The 19,201-nt window shown below is 46.0% G+C and overlaps 2 protein-coding genes and 1 pseudogene across 2 annotated transcripts; 1 reads left to right on the plus strand and 2 right to left on the minus strand.

The window, feature by feature from the left end:
• Positions 1-331: 331 nt before the first annotated feature.
• LOC124653837 lies at positions 332-2,505 on the minus strand (annotated as a pseudogene).
• A 2,686-nt stretch (positions 2,506-5,191) lies between these two features.
• LOC124658091 (protease 2-like) lies at positions 5,192-10,477 on the minus strand. The gene is made up of 11 exons (XM_047196530.1): positions 10,290-10,477; positions 9,361-9,518; positions 8,925-9,147; positions 8,785-8,845; positions 8,389-8,592; positions 7,989-8,123; positions 7,537-7,665; positions 6,754-7,145; positions 5,896-6,106; positions 5,556-5,749; positions 5,192-5,396 (listed from the first exon to the last, which is right to left on the minus strand). Exons 1-11 carry the CDS (start codon positions 10,460-10,462, stop codon positions 5,192-5,194), a joined length of 2,085 nt encoding a protein of 694 aa, XP_047052486.1. The 5' UTR covers positions 10,463-10,477.
• Positions 10,478-14,642: 4,165 nt separating this feature from the next.
• On the plus strand, positions 14,643-15,500 carry LOC124657148 (dof zinc finger protein MNB1A-like). The gene has a single exon (XM_047195749.1). The coding sequence runs from the start codon at positions 14,643-14,645 to the stop codon at positions 15,498-15,500; it is 858 nt and encodes a 285-aa protein (XP_047051705.1).
• The last annotated feature ends 3,701 nt before the right edge of the window (positions 15,501-19,201 follow it).

The following is a 19,201-nucleotide window of genomic DNA, read 5'->3' on the forward strand; positions in this document are numbered from 1 at the left end:
CATTTGACTATCAACACGCAACTTATAATAAGGTCGTCCTAGAAGTTTAGTGCTGGAAAATTCTGTCACTTCTAGAAAACTGGTTTTAGTTTAACATTGAGATCATGCAGCATAACAGTGCACGTATTAGTTGTTTCTTCATATTTATACAAAGGGATTAACTTTTATGTTTACTGATAAGTATAACATGATACAGTGTAGCATAACAAGGGGAAAATGTTGCGCAAACGAATAACATGCCAAATAAAATGTTTAGTTGTTTGGAATACTGGAACTTGACAAAAATACCTGCGGTGGCCTTCAACAACTTTTGCCATGTTACCATCGTAAGTGGGGATGAAAACATCACTCTCCAAGGACACCATATAATCCAATGCTGCCATCTGGGAAGAATGGTTCTGGAAAAAACTGAGACCGGAAGGCAGTAATGTCTCCTTCCTTACCTGATCACCACCAGTAACGAATTCATTTTAGATACAAAAGAAATTATAAGAATGCAGTACTGTGTTGAAGATGTTGAACGAACCACATTGGGATAAGCTGAGGTCAGTGCAGCCATTCTTCTTTGTCCACCATATATTTCACCAGCAGCAATGTATATTTGATAACTGGGATCAATGTCTAGTGCCTTTAATACCATTGCAATCTCCTCCGGTGTTAATGGACAGAGCCCTTCTTTCCTCTTCGAATTGGAGTCGATCACTTTCTCTTTCCACCATGGGTAAGCGTATCTTCCAAGTTTAAAGCACAATTCATTTGTTAATAAAAGGTTAAAAACGTCTAGAGAAATTTCTGGATGGGATGTAATACCTCATTCTTGTGAGCTCCTCAGCCTCCTCGTGGCTGCAACCATGCGTACATCCAGAGAAAGCAAGCATGTCCATCTCATACCGCAAGTGAAGAACCACAAAGGGTCCATTCTGACGAAGAATTCGCACCACACGTCTGCCCAGCTCCTCTATTTCAGGGGTAAATCTCAATGCAGCAAAATTGACACGGCACCTCAGTTTCTGAATCTCCATGGGTAGGTCATTATTTGCAAGCCGAGCATCTGTCCTATTCAGATGAAGGACCTTGTATTTCTTTATTATTGGCAGAATCTGTTTCCCACCCAAAGGAACACTTAAAGAGTCTTTAGCTGGTTTTGCATACGATTTAAATACATCATTGAGAAACTGAGAGATGCAAACAAACCTGATTCTGGTAATAGGATATATCAGACCAACTGACGGGCGGCATGGAGCGAAGATATCCCATTTCAACTCTTTTTTTCAGCCTTGGAGGCAGCTCTTTCAGTATCCGAACCTCTTCTCTCAATGACGCTATGAAGTAGTCCACATCAAATATATCCTTAAACTCGCTGTAGACAAAAGCAACAGAAAAGCGTAAAGCAAAGGCAGTCCTTAACTGAATCTGTAAAGAACAGAGGCGAGCGCAGTAAGAAATGCTGACCTAGGATCAGCCCAAAATGAGGTTTTGTCCAACTCCGGCACAATGAGGGTGACATTCAAGTATCTCGCAACCGTCACCATATCGCATATCTGATTTCACAGTGGAACTTCCACGCTTCAGTTCTCAGTGTTTTGACAGCAGAGTTCAGAAATATAAACAGCGCAGTAGATGTATTGAGATTTTAACAAGCACTACTTACAGCGGCTCGCATCTGGTTAAGACCCCCGTTGCAGGAGACCATGAGATAGCCATTGTTCTTGTAGATTCCTGAACATAGAACATGCCAGATCAAATGGTTATATCTTCCATTTTCTAAAAGGAAAATAATACTAATTGATTGTAGATGGGTGTAACAGGGTTAGAAATTGCAGTAAAACGCACGCACGGAAGATGCGCACTTATTAACCGAATCGTTCAAACGGACTGTTCTCGACAGACACGGACGGAATCATTCGACCAAATTGGGCCGACAGGAACTTGATCGGTCGAAAGAGAACCAGCGCATGAACCGAATTGGACCTGGGTTGTACATTAAATCAAGCTATCGACAGACTGGAACAGGCCAAATTCACCAACATGGAAATGCTAACTTAATTGATATCTCGCATGGAAGGCGACAAATGGGAAGGGGAAAGCGTTAATGGAAGCTGAAATATTCCTGGGCAGAGCAAGGAAGGGAAGCCGCCTAATACGCAAATATTCCTTAAGCGAATAAGGGAAGGAAAGGGGAGGAAACGAGCAAGAGGCGTCCAGCTTACTCTTGGGCGGCAGCGCGACTGCGTTGGCGTTGGCGGCGGCGGTGGTGGAGATTGCGGTGTGGACGGCGACCCTCTCGTCGGCGGGCAGCAGCAGCGGGCGCTGCACGATGACGAGCGTCTGCGTGAGGCAGCCGGGCCAGACCCCGCCCAGCACGCTGGGCGCCAGGCGCTCCCCGAAGGCGGCCGCGAGGAGCACCACGCAGGTCCAGAGCAGCACGGTGGTGCTCGCGCGCGCCACCCAGAGGCTCACCCGCGCCGCCCGCCGCGCCTTCGCGGCCTTCCCGCCGGCGCCCATCTCGCGCGGCGGAAGCGCCCGCGCCAGGAGCTCGCCGGCCCGATGGAGCGGGTAGCGCCGCGCCGCGGTCTCGCCGCCGTCTGAACTGGGGGCAGTATCTGGCTGGTGATCAAGGACCTCTTGCCTCGCTTTGGATTGCGCTTCCTCCTAGCTCTCGGCTCCTTGCCACAGGGTGACGTGTCCGCACGGCCGACGCGGCCACCGGCGGCGAGAGGAGGTGCGTGTCAAAGCGAGCGCGCGTGGACAGGCTGGCCTATTTGTACGCACCCGGCAACAAGGCGGATGTCCGTACTACGTAAGAGACAGGTCCGCCTGAACGCGGTCTATGCACCGACGGACCAACACCACAAACTGGGCCCGCAGCGTCAGACAGCCGGAAACGCGCTGCCAATGGGCTCGGCGTATGGAATGCGTGTAGGGCGATCCACGTTTGACCTGCGCGCCTACATTGTCCCGTGAAGTCATCTGCCGACTGCCGTGGGGTGCTCGGCGCCACTGACGTGTGGGGCCGTGTCCCCACATGTCAGGAACGAGCTTGACATGCTCGGACAGATCGCCGAAAATAGGAAAGGAATATTTGTGGCTGGCGCCCGAATATCTGCGCTGCTACGCTTTCTTCAGGGACTTTGCTTGCTCATTGTTCGTACTAGCATTTTTTTTCCTCTGAGAAGAATTAAGCGGCCATTGACAAGGATTGTCAGACATTTGGGTTTTGCATATCGAAACTGCCAAGGTTCTGTTCACGCCAGCATCGTGAGATCACCCGTGAATCGCCGCCTGACATGGAGGACTGAAATCGGTCGTTTGGAAGATCCCGCGAGATGTGCTGATCTAATCCTGTGAGATCAGACAGCTGACAGTCACATGCTTCCAAGAGTAGTAGGTGATGAACTGCACTGGCTACAAAAAAAAAAACACCCGGCAAGTGAGGTTGGAGCTGAATCGCAGCGAGTGTGAAGCCAACTCTTGCTAGCCAAGCTATTACTATATTCAGTATTTTCACTCTACAGCAAGATTACTGTGAAATACCAAAGCGTATTTTCTGCAACGGTTATCAATGACGCACTCTGACACGTGCTCCAATGGCAATGAGAAGGTACAAACGCTACTGGTGTACACTACTAATCAACTGACGCAACTGAAACCTCGAGCAAGAGAGGCCGACACGGGGTCTTCACTAACCAACACCACTCCAGCCATCCCTGCCACGAGCAAGCGCGAACAGGAAGCAAAGCAGCGCGCGTATCAGTGCATCACCATCGGGCCATCACGAAGCTACGCAACCAGCGCAAGTCTACGAAAATTCCTCCATATCCTATCTAAGTTAACGCCATGCGTCATCCACCTACAATCGCGGTATCCTATCAAAGTTAACGCCATCAGCAGCGAGTGCATGACGGACGAATTATGAGATCAGGCGAAACCGAAAGAAGCTGGAGAGTGGAAGCAATCAGAGGCCATTCATGGCCTTCCCCAACGAACCCATGATGGAAATGGAGCGCCAACCAACGCACCATCCATGGTGGATCCCATGGAGAAGCACGCCCAGCAAGTATTCCCTCCAGAAAATTGTTTTTGCTTCCATACCGATCTCAAGAATACGATCCATCAAGTACTTGTACTATATCAAAACGGATTGCAGGGGCCTAGGAATAAACTGGATTAATATCCTTTGGTACTTTCTTACTTCGATTGCAAGACACGAGCATTAGCATCGTGTGCAGTGGCATCATAGCTAAGCTCCGTGGGCGAAACAAGGGATCGAGTTTAACAAGTTTCAAGAGAGAAAAATTAGCCGGGCAATCTGGGCCTTGGGATCTGTTAGTAGTGTAGAATATTGTGGCCATACAGATTTTCTATCAGTAATCAAGGGCCCATATGCACTAGCTTGTACTACTTACTGGGAGGGAGTGCACCGTGCATTACAAGCATGCATAATTGCATCACTACCAGAAGACAGGTCTTTAGACTAGGATAAGCTCAGGGATGATGTGTTTGACACGCGTTTTTAACTTTGTTTCGTAGAAACTGGGGTGTGTTAACTTTGTTTCGTAGAAACTGGCACTATGACACAACATAAATATGTACACATAAAGCTGGTCTACTTTTAAGGCGGGCTAGTCTCAGTCAGCGGATACAAAATTGTGAAAGCACCATACACTAACCTGATAGGGTTAGATAGATGTCAGAACCAATATCCCGCTCAGACATCTATTTGTTCAATAGCACCATATGCCAACTTGAAAAATAATTTGTGTTCCTGATTGATCCTACTCAATGAAAAAAGTGTGACCCGACATGAACATTTCTGTATATCAAGTCATTTGTAGCTGATGTTAGAACCACATGTTCAACTGTTCTACAAAGATTTGCACTAGTGCTACTATGACATGCACTCCTTGCTACTGACCTTAATTTTGATGGAGAACAGTAGCTCCCTGACCTTAACACCTTAACGGACAGCCTCCATCTGTGTTATTCTGAGGGCTCCACTTGCCACTGTGCAGTGCAGGAACCCGCAAATTAAAGGCTCCTCAACCAATAAAACTAGTGTGGACTATGAGCAATCTGATCCAGTGCATCATGCCAGGATGCCAGATGTCACCACATCAAGTGATGATGTGAATTACTGCACCCATCTGTCAGAACAACTCTTGCAGCATGAAAAGCCTTAAGCACTAGTTAATTACTTTGCAGCTATGTCATCCATTCCCAACGCCTTCATTAGAAACGCATACTCAAAGGCTGTCTCCTCGCAGCTCATGAAGCGTCCACCCTCACCAAAATGACCACTCTGCATATTGGTTTTCAGAACAACAGACTGGGAACAGGATGGGCATGTGACATCTCTCACTTTTGATACCCACTTAGCAGCTTCCCAGACTCCTACCCTGTCAAACAAAAAGGAGAATTAAGAACTCAAAAGAAACCCAACAGTACACTTCTATAACCTTGACTACAGTATCATGAGCTGGCACTTAACATGAAACAGATACAAATGACCAAAGCGTATGTGCAGCGTCGCAAGGGTAAAATGAAGTAGAGAAAACCTTGTATCATTAAATGAGGCAGTCACCAGCATTGGGGGGTAACATATTCCAGGAGATAAATTTTCATAAGGAGAATAACTGCGGATTGCATCAAACTCAGCTGGGATATTAGGGTCACCAAATTCTTCGTAGTCCAAGATGGTGAGAGGTAAAGTAGAATCCAACATGGTATTGCAGATATCAAGAAAAGGGACCTGTTATTAGCATAAATACATGTCATTGATATATAAAATCTCAAACATGGCATTTACTAGTAGAAGCATACATAGGAAGAGAAGAGAATAAGCATAGCCAATCCCAGCTGATAATGATGCATCCGCTGATGAGCTCAAGGATTTACCTTAAGAACTGCAGCAGAGAATAAATTTGGCATCATATTAATGGCCGCACCAACCAGCAAACCACCAGCACTGCACCCTACTGCACAAAGACGACTTTCGTGTACAAAACCTTCCTTGATAAGATGCATACCACATGCAGCAAAATCTTGGATTGAATTTATTTTGTTGGTTTTGGAGCCTGCCAGGTGCCATGATGGATCCCCTCCGCCCCTACATGATTTGCCTTACAAATAATCAGGAACATGGATTTTGCTGTGCAGATCGCAAAATACATATCGACGCATTCATAAATGGAAAGTTGGAAACAACTATCTTATCCGATTTTGAACTCTCTCGTGGATCGTGCTAAAGAAATGGCAACTGCTATATCAAACCACATTGAAGTTATTGCCATGTCAGCCAAAAATAACCTCCAAATGATTCTTCATGGAATTTTTTTATTGAACTTTTACTATTAAAATGGCTAGCTTTCAGAACTCTGGTCATTTACTCTGTGACAGGGATCACAGGATCGGAAACCTGCTCTACTGCAGAACAGCAAGATCAGGCATTCCTTTCACAAAATGATGGATCAATACCTCGATATGCTTGCAGCTAGCGCCTAATGTTTCGTACGGACAAAGATAAAGATAATGTTCATAATACTATAAGATGTGGTGAATAAAGATACTGAATTGTAAAACTAAGTAACTCCCAGTATTGCTTGCAGTCATGCTACTCTGGTTGTCAGTTTAATTACAAAATGAAAAGGTAAATTCATATGTTGCAGCAAAGCCAATAAGACGAGTAGGAAATACTGAAAGATGATGGGAAATGCAGTTCTGTAAGCTGAAAAAACCGCAGGCGTCAAACTATACCTAACATCTGCAAATGCAAAAACCCATCCTCGAGCAAGTAGACTTAGCCTATCAGAACACCAGCTTTTATCCAAATCTTCACCGTAAGCTCCGTATCCAAATAAGACCCCAGGTGATTCTCCATGAATATGTGCTTCCCGTGAATACAGGATCACCAAAGGTATCAAGACACCATCATGTGAAATAACTTGGACCCTCTCACAAGTTAATAACTTGGAAAGATCACTCCAACTTTGTGAATCTTCAATAAGTTGCAGATTTTGTTGGATACTCGAAACACTGGATTGCAATCCTGATATGCATAGACTTGAAGAAAGGCCAGTCACTTCCTCTTGATGAAGGATGGTAAATGCCTTCTTTCGCATGTCATAGTCCACAGTTAGGTCTGGAACCTATATTAAGCAAATTAAACGTTCAACAGGGAAAACTCATGTCTAGCAACACACCAGCTGCACTGTACTCACAGTTGCTTAATTAACATAACAGCCAGATTAAAATGATGCAATGGAATATTGTGTTCAATTATATGCTCTTTAACCATAAATTACAATTCCATGATCAATAGTACAGTTAATGAATGTATAGCTTTAAGTGAGTGGCAAGAGATAGAACAGGTTTTAGTGTGTAAAAAAAAAATCCTGGGTGCTATATTTTAAATGGTTTGATGAGATCCAGGAGATCAAGAAAAGAAGAGCTGGCACCAGTATGAATTATGGATCCACAGATAAACGATAAGTCTTGTTCAAAAAAAAAGATAAACGATAAGTTCGTGGAATGCAGTACCACTGGCGATGACACCACCAGGCGATAAGTAGATGACATGTAATCATTGTTGGCTCCAGGAAGAATGCTACATAAATTTGAAGGAATTGGGAAAAACCATGGAGTGAGATTACCCAGTTCCTTTGGCTCCTGGGGGGTAAACAAGTATCATCAGTGCAAATAACACAGAAGAAAGCTCAGGATTTCATAAGTAACAACGATTCAGACCATAATATAAAACAGCAAAGAGAATGAGAAGGTCTTAACATAAAAATATCAAGGTACAGGTTATAAGCTGGAGGTGCAGCAGAAAAGTCAAAGTAGTCCAGACAAAGTCAATGCGTTAAACTGGGCAGTATTTTGTAATATAAACCATTAAAGCTTTATGGTCCAAGACAGAGTGGTATAGTATATCTCTAAGAGTTCTACTTCATACATACTACTAGTAACATGGCATAAATCAAACAACATACCTGGAAGTCAACCTTAACTGGCAGATCAATGGAGCAAAACAGAGGAAGCCCATCTTTTCGTAGAAAGAGAACTAAATGTTCATGAAAAATATCCATATCCTGAAAGATGCAGTCCGACCCAGGGAGTGCCACAATCTAGCAATAGAAATACGGGCATCAAGTTTATAAAGTAGCTCTAATGGGAATACATTTAACGTATATTCAGAACATAAAAATGCTTTTAGTCCATGACGATGAAATATCCATATTAGCCATAAGTGTGCTACTTATATACAACTTTTGGGAACAGATGTGTCATCAGGATTCAATAAGGAACGATTCAATGTTGATGGAGAAGATATTTTGTGTTAACAAATTGGCAAACATTGCTGATAAATCTAATTTCTGAGGGAGGTGAGACCTGCCATTTATCCATCAGTGCTTTTTCAGCTCTACACCTGGCCAGGTAGTAGCCTTCAGCTGAAGTTTCAATATCTTCCAAAGGGGCATTAGTAAGAATGTAGAAAAATCCATTATGATGCTCCAAAAAGTACTGCACTTTGTTAGTGCGTTTCTGTACAGGCCATAAGCCTTCTCTTACATTACCAGATTTCATCACATAAACCTGCAGCAACATAAGCAAATGTCAGAAAGAATAAATAAAAAACTACATGACTGATCTAAACATGGCAAATATTTGATGTTGGGCCCAGAAAAGGTTGAAATAGAAACCTTCCTCAGATGATGTCCTCGTATTAGAATTGACAGTAATATACTTGAAATCTTTTGTGCTTGTGATATCGACGCAACAGTTTACATTGTTTTCCGTAAAAACTAAAAAATCTGCCTCATCTGACTGCATCTTTTTACAGAAAACCCTATAAAATGTAAACATATGAAATACAGTAATAGAGAAGCTTCATAAGCTTAAGATATATTAGCAGGAAGGAGAATTACTGATTGGGACGTAGAGTATCATCACATACAGTATAGAATAGATTTTCACTGTTGTGAGACCATGCTAAACTGACTATTCCCTTGTGTGGTGAACTACAAATGACACATTTAGACTGAAGATCTTTCACTTCCAGGGAAAATAGTTCACCCCCAGATGTATCAAGAGTATATGCAAGAAACCTATGATCAGGAGAGGTTCGGCAACTCCCAATGTGCACATAACCTGCATAAGTTACAAAATGATCCACTGATAAGGTTTCACATACAAGCAGCTATGTCCTCGTCGCAAGAAATTTATGATAAGAAGCAAAGAAGCAATGCTCAAAATTAATTGCAGGAATATAATAATCAGAATATATGAGACTATACAGTATCTTATGTGTGTATGTGGAGAACATGCCAGACAGGAAACTACTTAATGTAGAAAAACACATACCAAACTTCTCCGCAATCTCATTCCAGTCAAGCAGCACTTCTTCCTTGTCCCAATCAGAAAGATAACTAAGGAGACTTCCTGCTAAACCACCAGAGGGCCTCAACTTTCTGGCCAAAACTGGGTACTCCATTCTGTCTGGAACATACTGGTAATATGACCTGGATAAACAGCATGTTATGTTCTACCCACGGGAAATTCTATTTTTTTGTGCATTACCATTGCTAGCAAAAAGACGATTTCCTACTTACATTAACACTTGTTTCCTGAATTAGAGTATACAAACTATGTTTCTAGTCAGAAGCATATACACAAAATGTAGCATGTCCAAGGAGGTTAGTCAAATCTAGTGCATAAATCATGCGCTGACGTGGCAATGGGATTTGACAAAGCAGTGCACTAGATCTGGCAAATGCAGAACCAACAATGTAACACTAAATCGTGAAAGTCTAGGCGAGACAAAAAGCATAATGCTACACTAGAAGGAGTAAATTTAAAGTTATAATCATTCCATGGCAAACTACAGCTAAGTTCAGATTGGCTACACAGGTACGCACACAAAAAATCAGCACATGATTTATGCACAAGATTTGACTAACCTAATTCGGGAAACAAGTGTTAATGTAAGAAAGGAAATCATTCCATGCAGAACCAACAATGTAACACTAAATAGTGAAAGGCCAGGCGAGACAAAAAAGCATAATGCTAAACTAGAAGCAGTACCACTTACCTGAGATGCAAAAGGCAAACACAACAACTAACAAATGTAAAGTCATAATCATTCCATGGCAAACTACAGCTAAGTTCAGGTTGGCTACACAAGTACACACACAAAATCAGTCATAAAACCATAACAGATTCACAATTAGCAGACCTAATGATAAGTAATAAGCAATACAGTGTGGGATCAAACGAAATGGTGCGGTACGAACCAAGGGCCCCAGGGCTGAGGCGGGGAGGCAACGGAAGGGGGCAACCGGGCGCGCATCTCCGCCGCGAGGCGAGCGCGGAGGCCTCCGCCGCCGGCCGAGGATACGAAGGCATCCGCGTAGGCGTTCTCGGCGGCGAGGAGGGCTGCCAGGTCGGGGTCGGAGGTGTCGCGCATCCAGTGGAAGGGGTCGCTCCACGACCTCCCATGCGCCGACACGGTGAAGGGGACCTTCTTCGCCACAGGCGGCGGTGGGGGGTTTTCGGTGTTCGGAGGACACGAATGCGAAGGGAGGCCGGAGCGGCGGCGGCGGCAGGAGGTGGAGAAGAGGCGGAGGAGCGCCGGGAGGGGGTAGTGCCGCCGGCGGAGCATCGCGCCGGTTCGGACGGGTTTCGCGGCGGTTGGATAGTGGGCTGGGCCTGGGGTTTTGGTGGGGTTCAATGGTTTTGTGTCACGCACTCACTTTTTTTTTTGCTACTCACGCATTCACACTTCCATAAACAAAAGCTGCCCTGAAAAAAACTTGGATTCAATTTACTCGAAAGAAAAAAAACTTTCATTCAAATTATAAGTAATATAATTTAAAAATTATAAAAATATGCTTTAAGAGAACGTCTATTATTTCGTCTAACACATTCTTCTACGTTTTCCAATTAGTACGAAACATGCCAAAACAACGTAAAACACACCCCAAATATGTTGTCTTCAACAACGCCGTGTTGACCGCCAACAACGTGATTCGAGATACTATAAAGACGGAAGCAGCACAGTTAGAGCTCCTTTGATTCATAGGATAGGAAAATTATAGAAATAGGAAAAGCAAAGGATTAGGATTTCATGGCTAGTTAAATTCTATAGCAAGATGAGTTGTGTTTGTTTGTGCAAAGGAATTTTTTCATGAGATAAGACCCAACGTTTTATTCCTATAAAATTTGCACTACAAGATTCTTATATAATTATTTCCTATAGAATATCTAATCAAACAACTAGTGTAGAAAATATTCATATAGGATCTAAATCATACACAATTCCTATACAAATTCTATGAATAAAAGAAGCCCTTAAGAAGAGCAGGTATCCTTAGAGATGAGTCTACAAGAGACTTGGCCCTTCGGTAGACGTGGTTGTCTCATGATAAGTAGTTGCTCTGGGTTTAGAGGTGGTGGTGCGTGGTGGTGTAACATGTGTATGTGAGAGCGCAAATTGAACACTGTTTGAGCCTACAGAGTTCTATGTCCACGACCATGTCCTACCACTTCCTACGAATTCCATGGTGTGTTCTATTATTAAAAATTGGCTTGCCAACATATTGGTTGACCATTTTGTTGATACACTACATGCATGTATTCATTGTTATCGTCCACTTAGAGCCTAGCACTCGGTTGCCCAGCTACAAGCGGATAGTCCATACTAAAAGTCCAAATTGAAAAGAAGACAAACACTATCCCTTATAACCTAGTCACATCCACCTCCTGTAAGCGAGATGGGACTAGCATCACCGGCCTACATCAACCCTAACATCCACATTGAGATGTCAATTATTGATTTTTCGTTAATTTAGAGTCTATAGATAGTTTTGTACAATATTGTTTTTAGACCAGCTTGAGGAGTTAGCATTATTTATATAGTGCACAAAGATAAAGAAATAATTTTACTATGTTCCATTAACTCTTCTCATTATATTTCATCCACATAAGCAGTTACCTTACATGGCAAGATGAAGAGTACCATTACCTATCAAACGCTTAACATGAGCAAAAGCTAGTTTCTTCAATGAGCCAAATTAGCATTATGTAGTTCAAAAATTAAACGTAGGGCACCTCTAGCCGATCCATTAAAAACCTTAAACTCTCTACATATTTAGGAGTAAACCACACCTAGGAGATCTCTTAAACGGTTAGAGAACAAAAAATCATAAGAGTTACCCGCCAAAACGGATGCCACCTTCCTCAAATATACTCGACTGCAACCTCCGCACAAAATAATTCCGTCCCTTCTTGTCTAAGCACCTCCACCTTCCCGCCTCCCCTCCATTCTCGTATCCCCACCTTCTCGTTGGCACCGATGCCCCCGACTCCGGCCGGAATGGAAAAGGAAGGCACTTCCGCAACCCCAGAGGCCACCCCCGCAGGCTCGACACCGCCGAAATCAACCATCGTGCCGACGCCCGCATGAAGAAGCGACTAGGGACAACAAATTTGGTGCGAGCCACCGCACCGTCAATCAAGGCCGGCGGCAAGGGCTCTAGAAAGGCCACGGTGACGGCAGCTCGCCCTCCCCTTGGTAGAGTAGCGGCATGAAGAAGAGAAGCTCAACGGAGGCCAAGAAGGCGGTCGCCGAGGCAGAGGCAAGCAAGTATAAGAGGAAGGCGGTGGCAACACCGAAGGCTCGTCCTAGTGTGGCAGCTCGTGGAGGAGGATGTCCATGATTCCGTGGAGAATACACAAGGAAGCATCCAAGAGAAATGCAACCGATGGTCCGGTTGTATCAATCAAGTCAACCATGCACCACTGAGTGGGGTGCCGGAATATGGGTCTATCATCCAAGAGCTCTACAATCAATGCAACAAGAAGAACGGCGGCAAGTGCTTCACTTTGCACCATTTGTACAAGATACCAGTTGGCAATGAGAATTGGATCCGGAGGAATAGGGAGACCATACCGAAGAGGTCATGGATTAGCATATTCGTTGAAGCCAGTAAAGAGGAGGCCGAAAATTCTCAAAAGAGGCTAGATGAGAAAAAGATTGCAACAAAAATGAAGAAGAGAGAAGGCGTCGGTGCCTACAAGGAAGAGCTTTGTGCTATTATTAATACCAAGAAAGCATTGGCGGCCGAACAAAAAGAAGAGGAGGCGGCAAGGTGGAGTGAGCTCAAGTCCATGGAGAACGAGAATTGAAGGTCCAAGTTGTGGTCCACAACATAGGACTTGCTGTGTTGTGGGGAGATTTTTTTTTATCAAAGTTGATCGGTGTGGTGTCTTTTGTATAACTTAATCGATACCATGGCTTTTGGATGAACTCTATGCATGTTTTAATTTGAATTGTTTGATGGGATGAACTATATGTATGTCTATTGTTTATTTGTCGCACATGTTGAATTTGAGTTGTAAATACCGTACAATTGTTTGAAATGCATGTAAGGAGGGCTAAAAATAAGAGGCCGGATAAGAAGTTAAATTTTGAAGAGCAAATTATAAAAATCATGAACCGACAAAAATAATCGTCATCCCTGGCATTGCATGCTCGACCTCTCAAGGCGAACCGCGCAAGTGTTTGTTTGTGATTTGAGTTTCTGACGAGGAAGAGGCCAATCAACTGTGACAGTGTCAGTTAGGCTGATACAGGAAGATGATGTGCAAGGGCGGGAGGCAGATGCCTAGATGTGACTCATCCATCATTTGAGTTGGAGCAACGTCGTCGGGCCCGTAAGTGCAGCTGATTGACGCGTACTAGAACCACGATCGTGTCAGAACGCCCCACCACCCGCGCCGCGCACGGCACGGTGCAGTGCGCTCGCTGGCTCCGTGCGGTGCCGTGCAGAACGAACCGGCGAGCAGAGGATGGCCCATGGTTCTTCAGTCCGTCACATCCGCCAGTCGCTGGAGGCTGGAGCCTTGGTGGAGCGGTGAGCAGTCTGGTCCGGGGCCGGGAGATGAATAGCTACGGGTCGCCGGCGACCCGCCCCGAGCACGAGCCGATAAGCAGAAGCGACTTGCACATGCAGCAGGTGGCACCCCACGATCGCGGGGCGTCGAGTCGCTGGTCCAGGCCGGCGGCCGTGGCGGTCCATCTCGCGGCCACGGCCGGATGCGCAGGTACCACAGGGCTCACATGCATGGAAGAAAATAGATACAGTCTCGACGGAATGATCTTGGCACGGACAGATGCGTACGACACGGCACCCACCCCGTCCCGTCTCACATGGAAGAAAGAAAATACTATAGATACAGTACATAGTCTCGGCATGGCGGCTAGCCTAGCTCGCTCGTTCGTCTTCGTCCGCGCGCGCGCGCGGTGGCTGCCGTCCGCCACTGTGCCGTGGTCAATCAAAGGTGGCGCTGCCACGCGCGCGCGCGTGCCCCCGCCGCTCCAAGCCTCCAATAGTCCACGCCACCTGCGCGCACGCGCCGCGGTCGTTCGCGCCAAACATGCCGCTCCACTCGAGCTCGACCTGCTCCACCGACCCCGACCGGCTACCTTAAAACCGAGCAAGCCGCACCGTCATCACTCATCACACACGGCTGAGCTATAGACGAACACCTCGCCCGCTACTTTCCTAGCTTCGCACCGCCAATCGATAGGATTACCTTCTACCTAGCGGCTAGCGCAACAAGCGCGCCCTCCCACGGCGCCGCGCATGAAGGAGCCCGGCCAGCGACCGTTCGCCGGCGTCGACCTCCGCCGGCCCAAGGGTTACCCGGCGGCCTCGGCTAAGCCGGCGACGACGGACGTCCATGGCAACGACCCGTGCCCGCGGTGCGAGTCGCGCGACACCAAGTTCTGCTACTACAACAACTACAACACCTCCCAGCCGCGCCACTACTGCAGGTCCTGCCGCCGCTACTGGACCAAGGGCGGCTCCCTCCGCAACGTCCCCGTCGGCGGAGGCTCACGCAAGACCGCCTCCTCGTCATCTTCATCGTCGTCGGCGGCGGCGAGCCCCAAGCCGGCCAAGAACTCCAAGCGCCGCCGTGTCGCGCTGGCATCCCCGGAGCTCGAGACAGAGCCCAGCACCACCGACGCCGCGGGGTCAGCAGAGAAGGAAGCTATGGCCGGCACCGTCGGAGATCCCGCTAACGCCGTGGACGCAGCACGAGCGGAAGCCACGGCCGACGGCACCGTCGGCGATTCACCAACGAAAGCAACGGCCAACGGCACTGTCGACGATCCCGTCACCGCCTCGGACGCACCACGACCGGAAGCCACGGCGCCTAACGGCACCATCGACGGTCCCGCCACCGTCTTGGACGCGGCACGAACGGAAGCTACGGCTGACGGCGCCATGGATTATCCCGGCGCGCCCCCAGCGGTGGACGACGCGTGTTTCGCTGAGCCGTCGGTGGCTCTGGGGCTCGGCGCCGCGGATGCCGGCGGGAAAGAGGCGCCGGACCTGAGCCCGTTCGAGTGGCCGTCGGGCTGCGACGACCTGGGATCCTACTGGGCACCGGGCGTGTACGCCGACACCGACCCGGTGCTGTTCCTTAACCTGCCGTGATCGGTCGAGCCCGGTGAGCGAGCTTGTACGCTGATCACTGGTTTCATTACGAGTTGACGGAGATGGTGGGTAGAGCAAATTACTACTACTAGTAATCTCCCAGTCCCACACTACCCCAGGCGCTGAAATTCCTGACGGCCAGAAACCGTCAGCAATAACATAAAAACCGTCAGTAATAGACATTCCTGACGATGACCGTCAGGATTCAGCCGTCAGTAATAGCTCGTCAGGAAAGCAGCTCATCGCTGACGGTTTCCGTGGGGAAAGAGTGTTCCTGACGGGCATTCCTGACGACAGACAGGAGCCACGGGAACGTTCATCGCTGACGAGGTAGATGGATCATTAAGTGTTGCATGGGATTGAAAAAACCAGGAGGGAATATCTTCTCTAGTTTGCAAATCAAGACAACAATATTCTTTTCAAGATTATCTACTGTTGCTTTGCTGAGTTGTTTAGCACATAATTTCCTAAAGAAAAAGCTAAGCTCTGAAAGACAAACCCAAATATCTTCAGGAAGAAACCCACGAAAAGCAGCAGGAAGGAGACGCTCAATGAATATATGATAGTCATGACTTTTGAGACCAAAAATTTTCTTATCCTTCAAGTTTACACCCCTTCTGAAGCTTGCAGCATACCCATCAGGAAACCTCAAACTTTTGAACCAATTTAAAATTATGACCTTATGCTTCCCCTCGATGCAGAAAGGAGCCCTTGGCTTGTCCCACTTGCCATTTGGCATTGGTTGTAAATGTAGCCTGGGACGATTGCAAATCAATTCTAGATCCTGCCTTGCTTTCACATTGTCCTTTGTCCTATCCGGTATGTCAAAACATGTGCTCCATATAGATTCAGACACATTTTTTTCATTGTGCATTACATCAATGGTGTGGCGAAGAAGCAATTTTTCGAAGTAAGGCAGATCCCAAAAACAGCTAACATGGTTCCAATTGTGTTCTTTTCCATATAAACCATCGCCAACTCGCCTTTTCACTTGAGCATGCACTTCCGCGCCAGTCAAACGCCTAGGTGGTCCCTCTACCACTACAGTATCTTTTCGAAATGCATTAGCTTGGGTTCTAAACTCATGATCTAGAGGAAGAAACCTCCTGTGACAGTCAAACCAGCATGCCTTCCCACCCTTTACTAATGTGAATGCTTGTGATTCACATCCGCAATCATAACATGCAAGTTTCCCATGCGTGCTCCAACCAGCAACCATTCCAAAGGCAGGAAAATCATGAATTGTCCAAAGCAGTGCTGCCTTCATATCAAAGTTTCTCTTCCCATATGCATCCCATGTTCGAACACCACCCCACAATTTGGCCGAGTCATCGACCAAAGGTTGCATAAGGATATTCAATTTAATACCGGGATGTTCGGGACCAGGGATAACTAGAGCAAGAAATATGTATTACGGACGCATAATGACATCAGGTGGAAGATTTAGAGGAGACACAAACAACGGCCAACATGAATAAGAGGCGGCGGTCAAACTATAAGGTGTGAAACGCGTCGGTTGCCATAACTAGTCGCACATTTCTAGGATCTAATGCAAACTCGGGTTCCTCTATATCAAGTTTACGCCATGCTTCACCATCACATGGGTGCACCATCATACCATCACGAGGGCGGGAGTTTCTTTGTGATACCGCATCATTTTTGCGGTCTCCTCATGAGCATACAATCGACGCAACCTATCCGTTATGGGCATGTATCGCAACACTTTATGTGCCACCTTCTTGGAACCTTCCTTGTACAGGGGCGTTACAAATATCACACTTTACTTTAGCCTCATTGTCTTTGTAATAGAGCATGCAATTATTGCGACACACGTGTATTTTATGATATGGCATACCAAGACCCTCTAGCAATTTCTTGGACCTATAGAAGTTCTTTGGCAAGGATGAATTGCTAGGAAGCAACTCATGTATCAGCTCAAGTGTATCATTATAAGCAGATTCAGGTTGGTTGTTCATTGACTTTATGGTCAATAATCGAGCTATGGCATACATAGTTGAGTGGTTTGTGTTCTCATGAACCAACTCTTTCACACTATCAACCATCCTATAAAAAGCTTTGGCAGATTCTATTGGTTCATCCCCTACTAGAGGGTCAGATGCAGCTAAGTCAGTCACCATATCATCCATCCTATCATTTTCATCCACGTCAGCACCTACATGGTCTGTTAGATGGACACGGCCCTCACCATGTTCTGTCCAAACACTGTAATTCCGCTTGAAACCAAAGCCACACAAATCTAACTCAACAGAATCTCTATCCTTTGTAATATAGTTACGGCAATCTGCGCATGGACACTTGATCTTTCCATTCTGGACTACATTGGCTTGAGCAGAGAAAGCAAAATCTAAGAATTCCTTTGTATTTTCATACCATTCATCTGTTGGTTTACCACGTTTCCACCCACTATACATCCAACCTCGATCATTCTGGTTTTACAATTAATAAAACATTGCAACCAACATATCAGAATGCACCAACAAAAGAAATAAAAACACTTATAAACATGCAGGAATGACATATCACATCCATACAGAAGATCCGCCTTCACCGACCATGTCTCGTCGAGCAACTTGGATCGGTCTTGCCCACCAACGACTAACATATTAGATCACTAGTGCTAGCAGGGTTAATACAAATTCATCAAAAAATGAAAATAAGACTGAAAAATCTGAAGCATCCCCCAAGGAAGAAATCATCCAAGAAGAACCAGAAGAAGGAAACATAAGTGACAGAAGCTTATGAATGGCTTAGCCATAACACAGATGTAGATGACAAGGTATGATCACCGCCTTGCAATGGGATCATATAAATACCACTAATCTGACTCTGACCACAATAATAAAATAGCAATAGGCTGCGCAATGACTTGCAGTGGGATCACAAAACAATGTCCGCAATTGCATCACTAAACAACAATAATTTGGACCAGTCTCATAAACAATGCCTGCCACCCTTTTCTAAACATTGGCAGCAATAAACAATGGTATATAAAAAAAAGTCTTGACCGTTCTCTACTAAACAATGACTGTGCCCAACTAAACAATTAATGATCTTGACCTTCCTAACCCTAAAAGCTAACTTTCCGAAACGACACTAACATCTAGCTGAATTTTATGAAACTACGATAACAGCTAACTGGATATTCTGAAACTACTATAACTAGATAAGCTAAGCTAAGCTGCACTCGTTTATTCAAACATCAAATTAACAGATCGACAAAAAAATAGATAAACTCAGCCTTGTATAGAGATTGAGAGGAGAGGCTACCTTGGAGATGGACAAGTCAGGGCTTCACGTACTGGCTCCAATCAGATCGACCTGAACCTGTCAGCTCGGCAGGGAGATGGCGAGCGGGAGGTCGGGCTGCTGCTTCGGTTGAAGCCGAGGGCGCTAAGATGGGGGAGCCGGAGGTCGGCGGCTGCTGGTTTCAGAGAAGAAGAAATTAGAGAAGAGGGGAGAGATTGGGAGTACAAGAATCAGAGAAGAAGAAGAAGAGGAGGAGGAGAGCGAGATTACCTGGAGATCGACGGCGAGACAGAGAAAACGCGGCTGCACGAGCTTCGTCGCGATCCGGCGAGACAGCAGGGGCCGGGGAGGCGAGGGGAAAGGAGGACCAGAGGACGGCGAAAGAAGGATATGCGGGGACAGGGAACTAGCTAAGCTAGTCGGACGAGGTGAGG

Source organism: Lolium rigidum, chromosome 5 (assembly GCF_022539505.1).
Source record: "Lolium rigidum isolate FL_2022 chromosome 5, APGP_CSIRO_Lrig_0.1, whole genome shotgun sequence".
Lineage (NCBI taxonomy): Eukaryota > Viridiplantae > Streptophyta > Magnoliopsida > Poales > Poaceae > Lolium > Lolium rigidum.

Coding starts and splice junctions, on each gene's coding strand:
- LOC124658091 (XM_047196530.1), bottom strand. CDS start 10,462: ATGCGCGACACCTCCGACCCCGACCTGGCAGCCCTCCTCGCCGCCGAG. Junction 9,519..10,289: donor CCTCAGCCCTGGGGCCCTTG/GTTCGTACCGCA, acceptor CTGTTTATCCAG/GTCATATTACCAGTATGTTC. Junction 5,397..5,555: donor GCCTCATTTAATGATACAAG/GTTTTCTCTACT, acceptor TTTGTTTGACAG/GGTAGGAGTCTGGGAAGCTG.
- LOC124657148 (XM_047195749.1), top strand. CDS start 14,643: ATGAAGGAGCCCGGCCAGCGACCGTTCGCCGGCGTCGACCTCCGCCGG.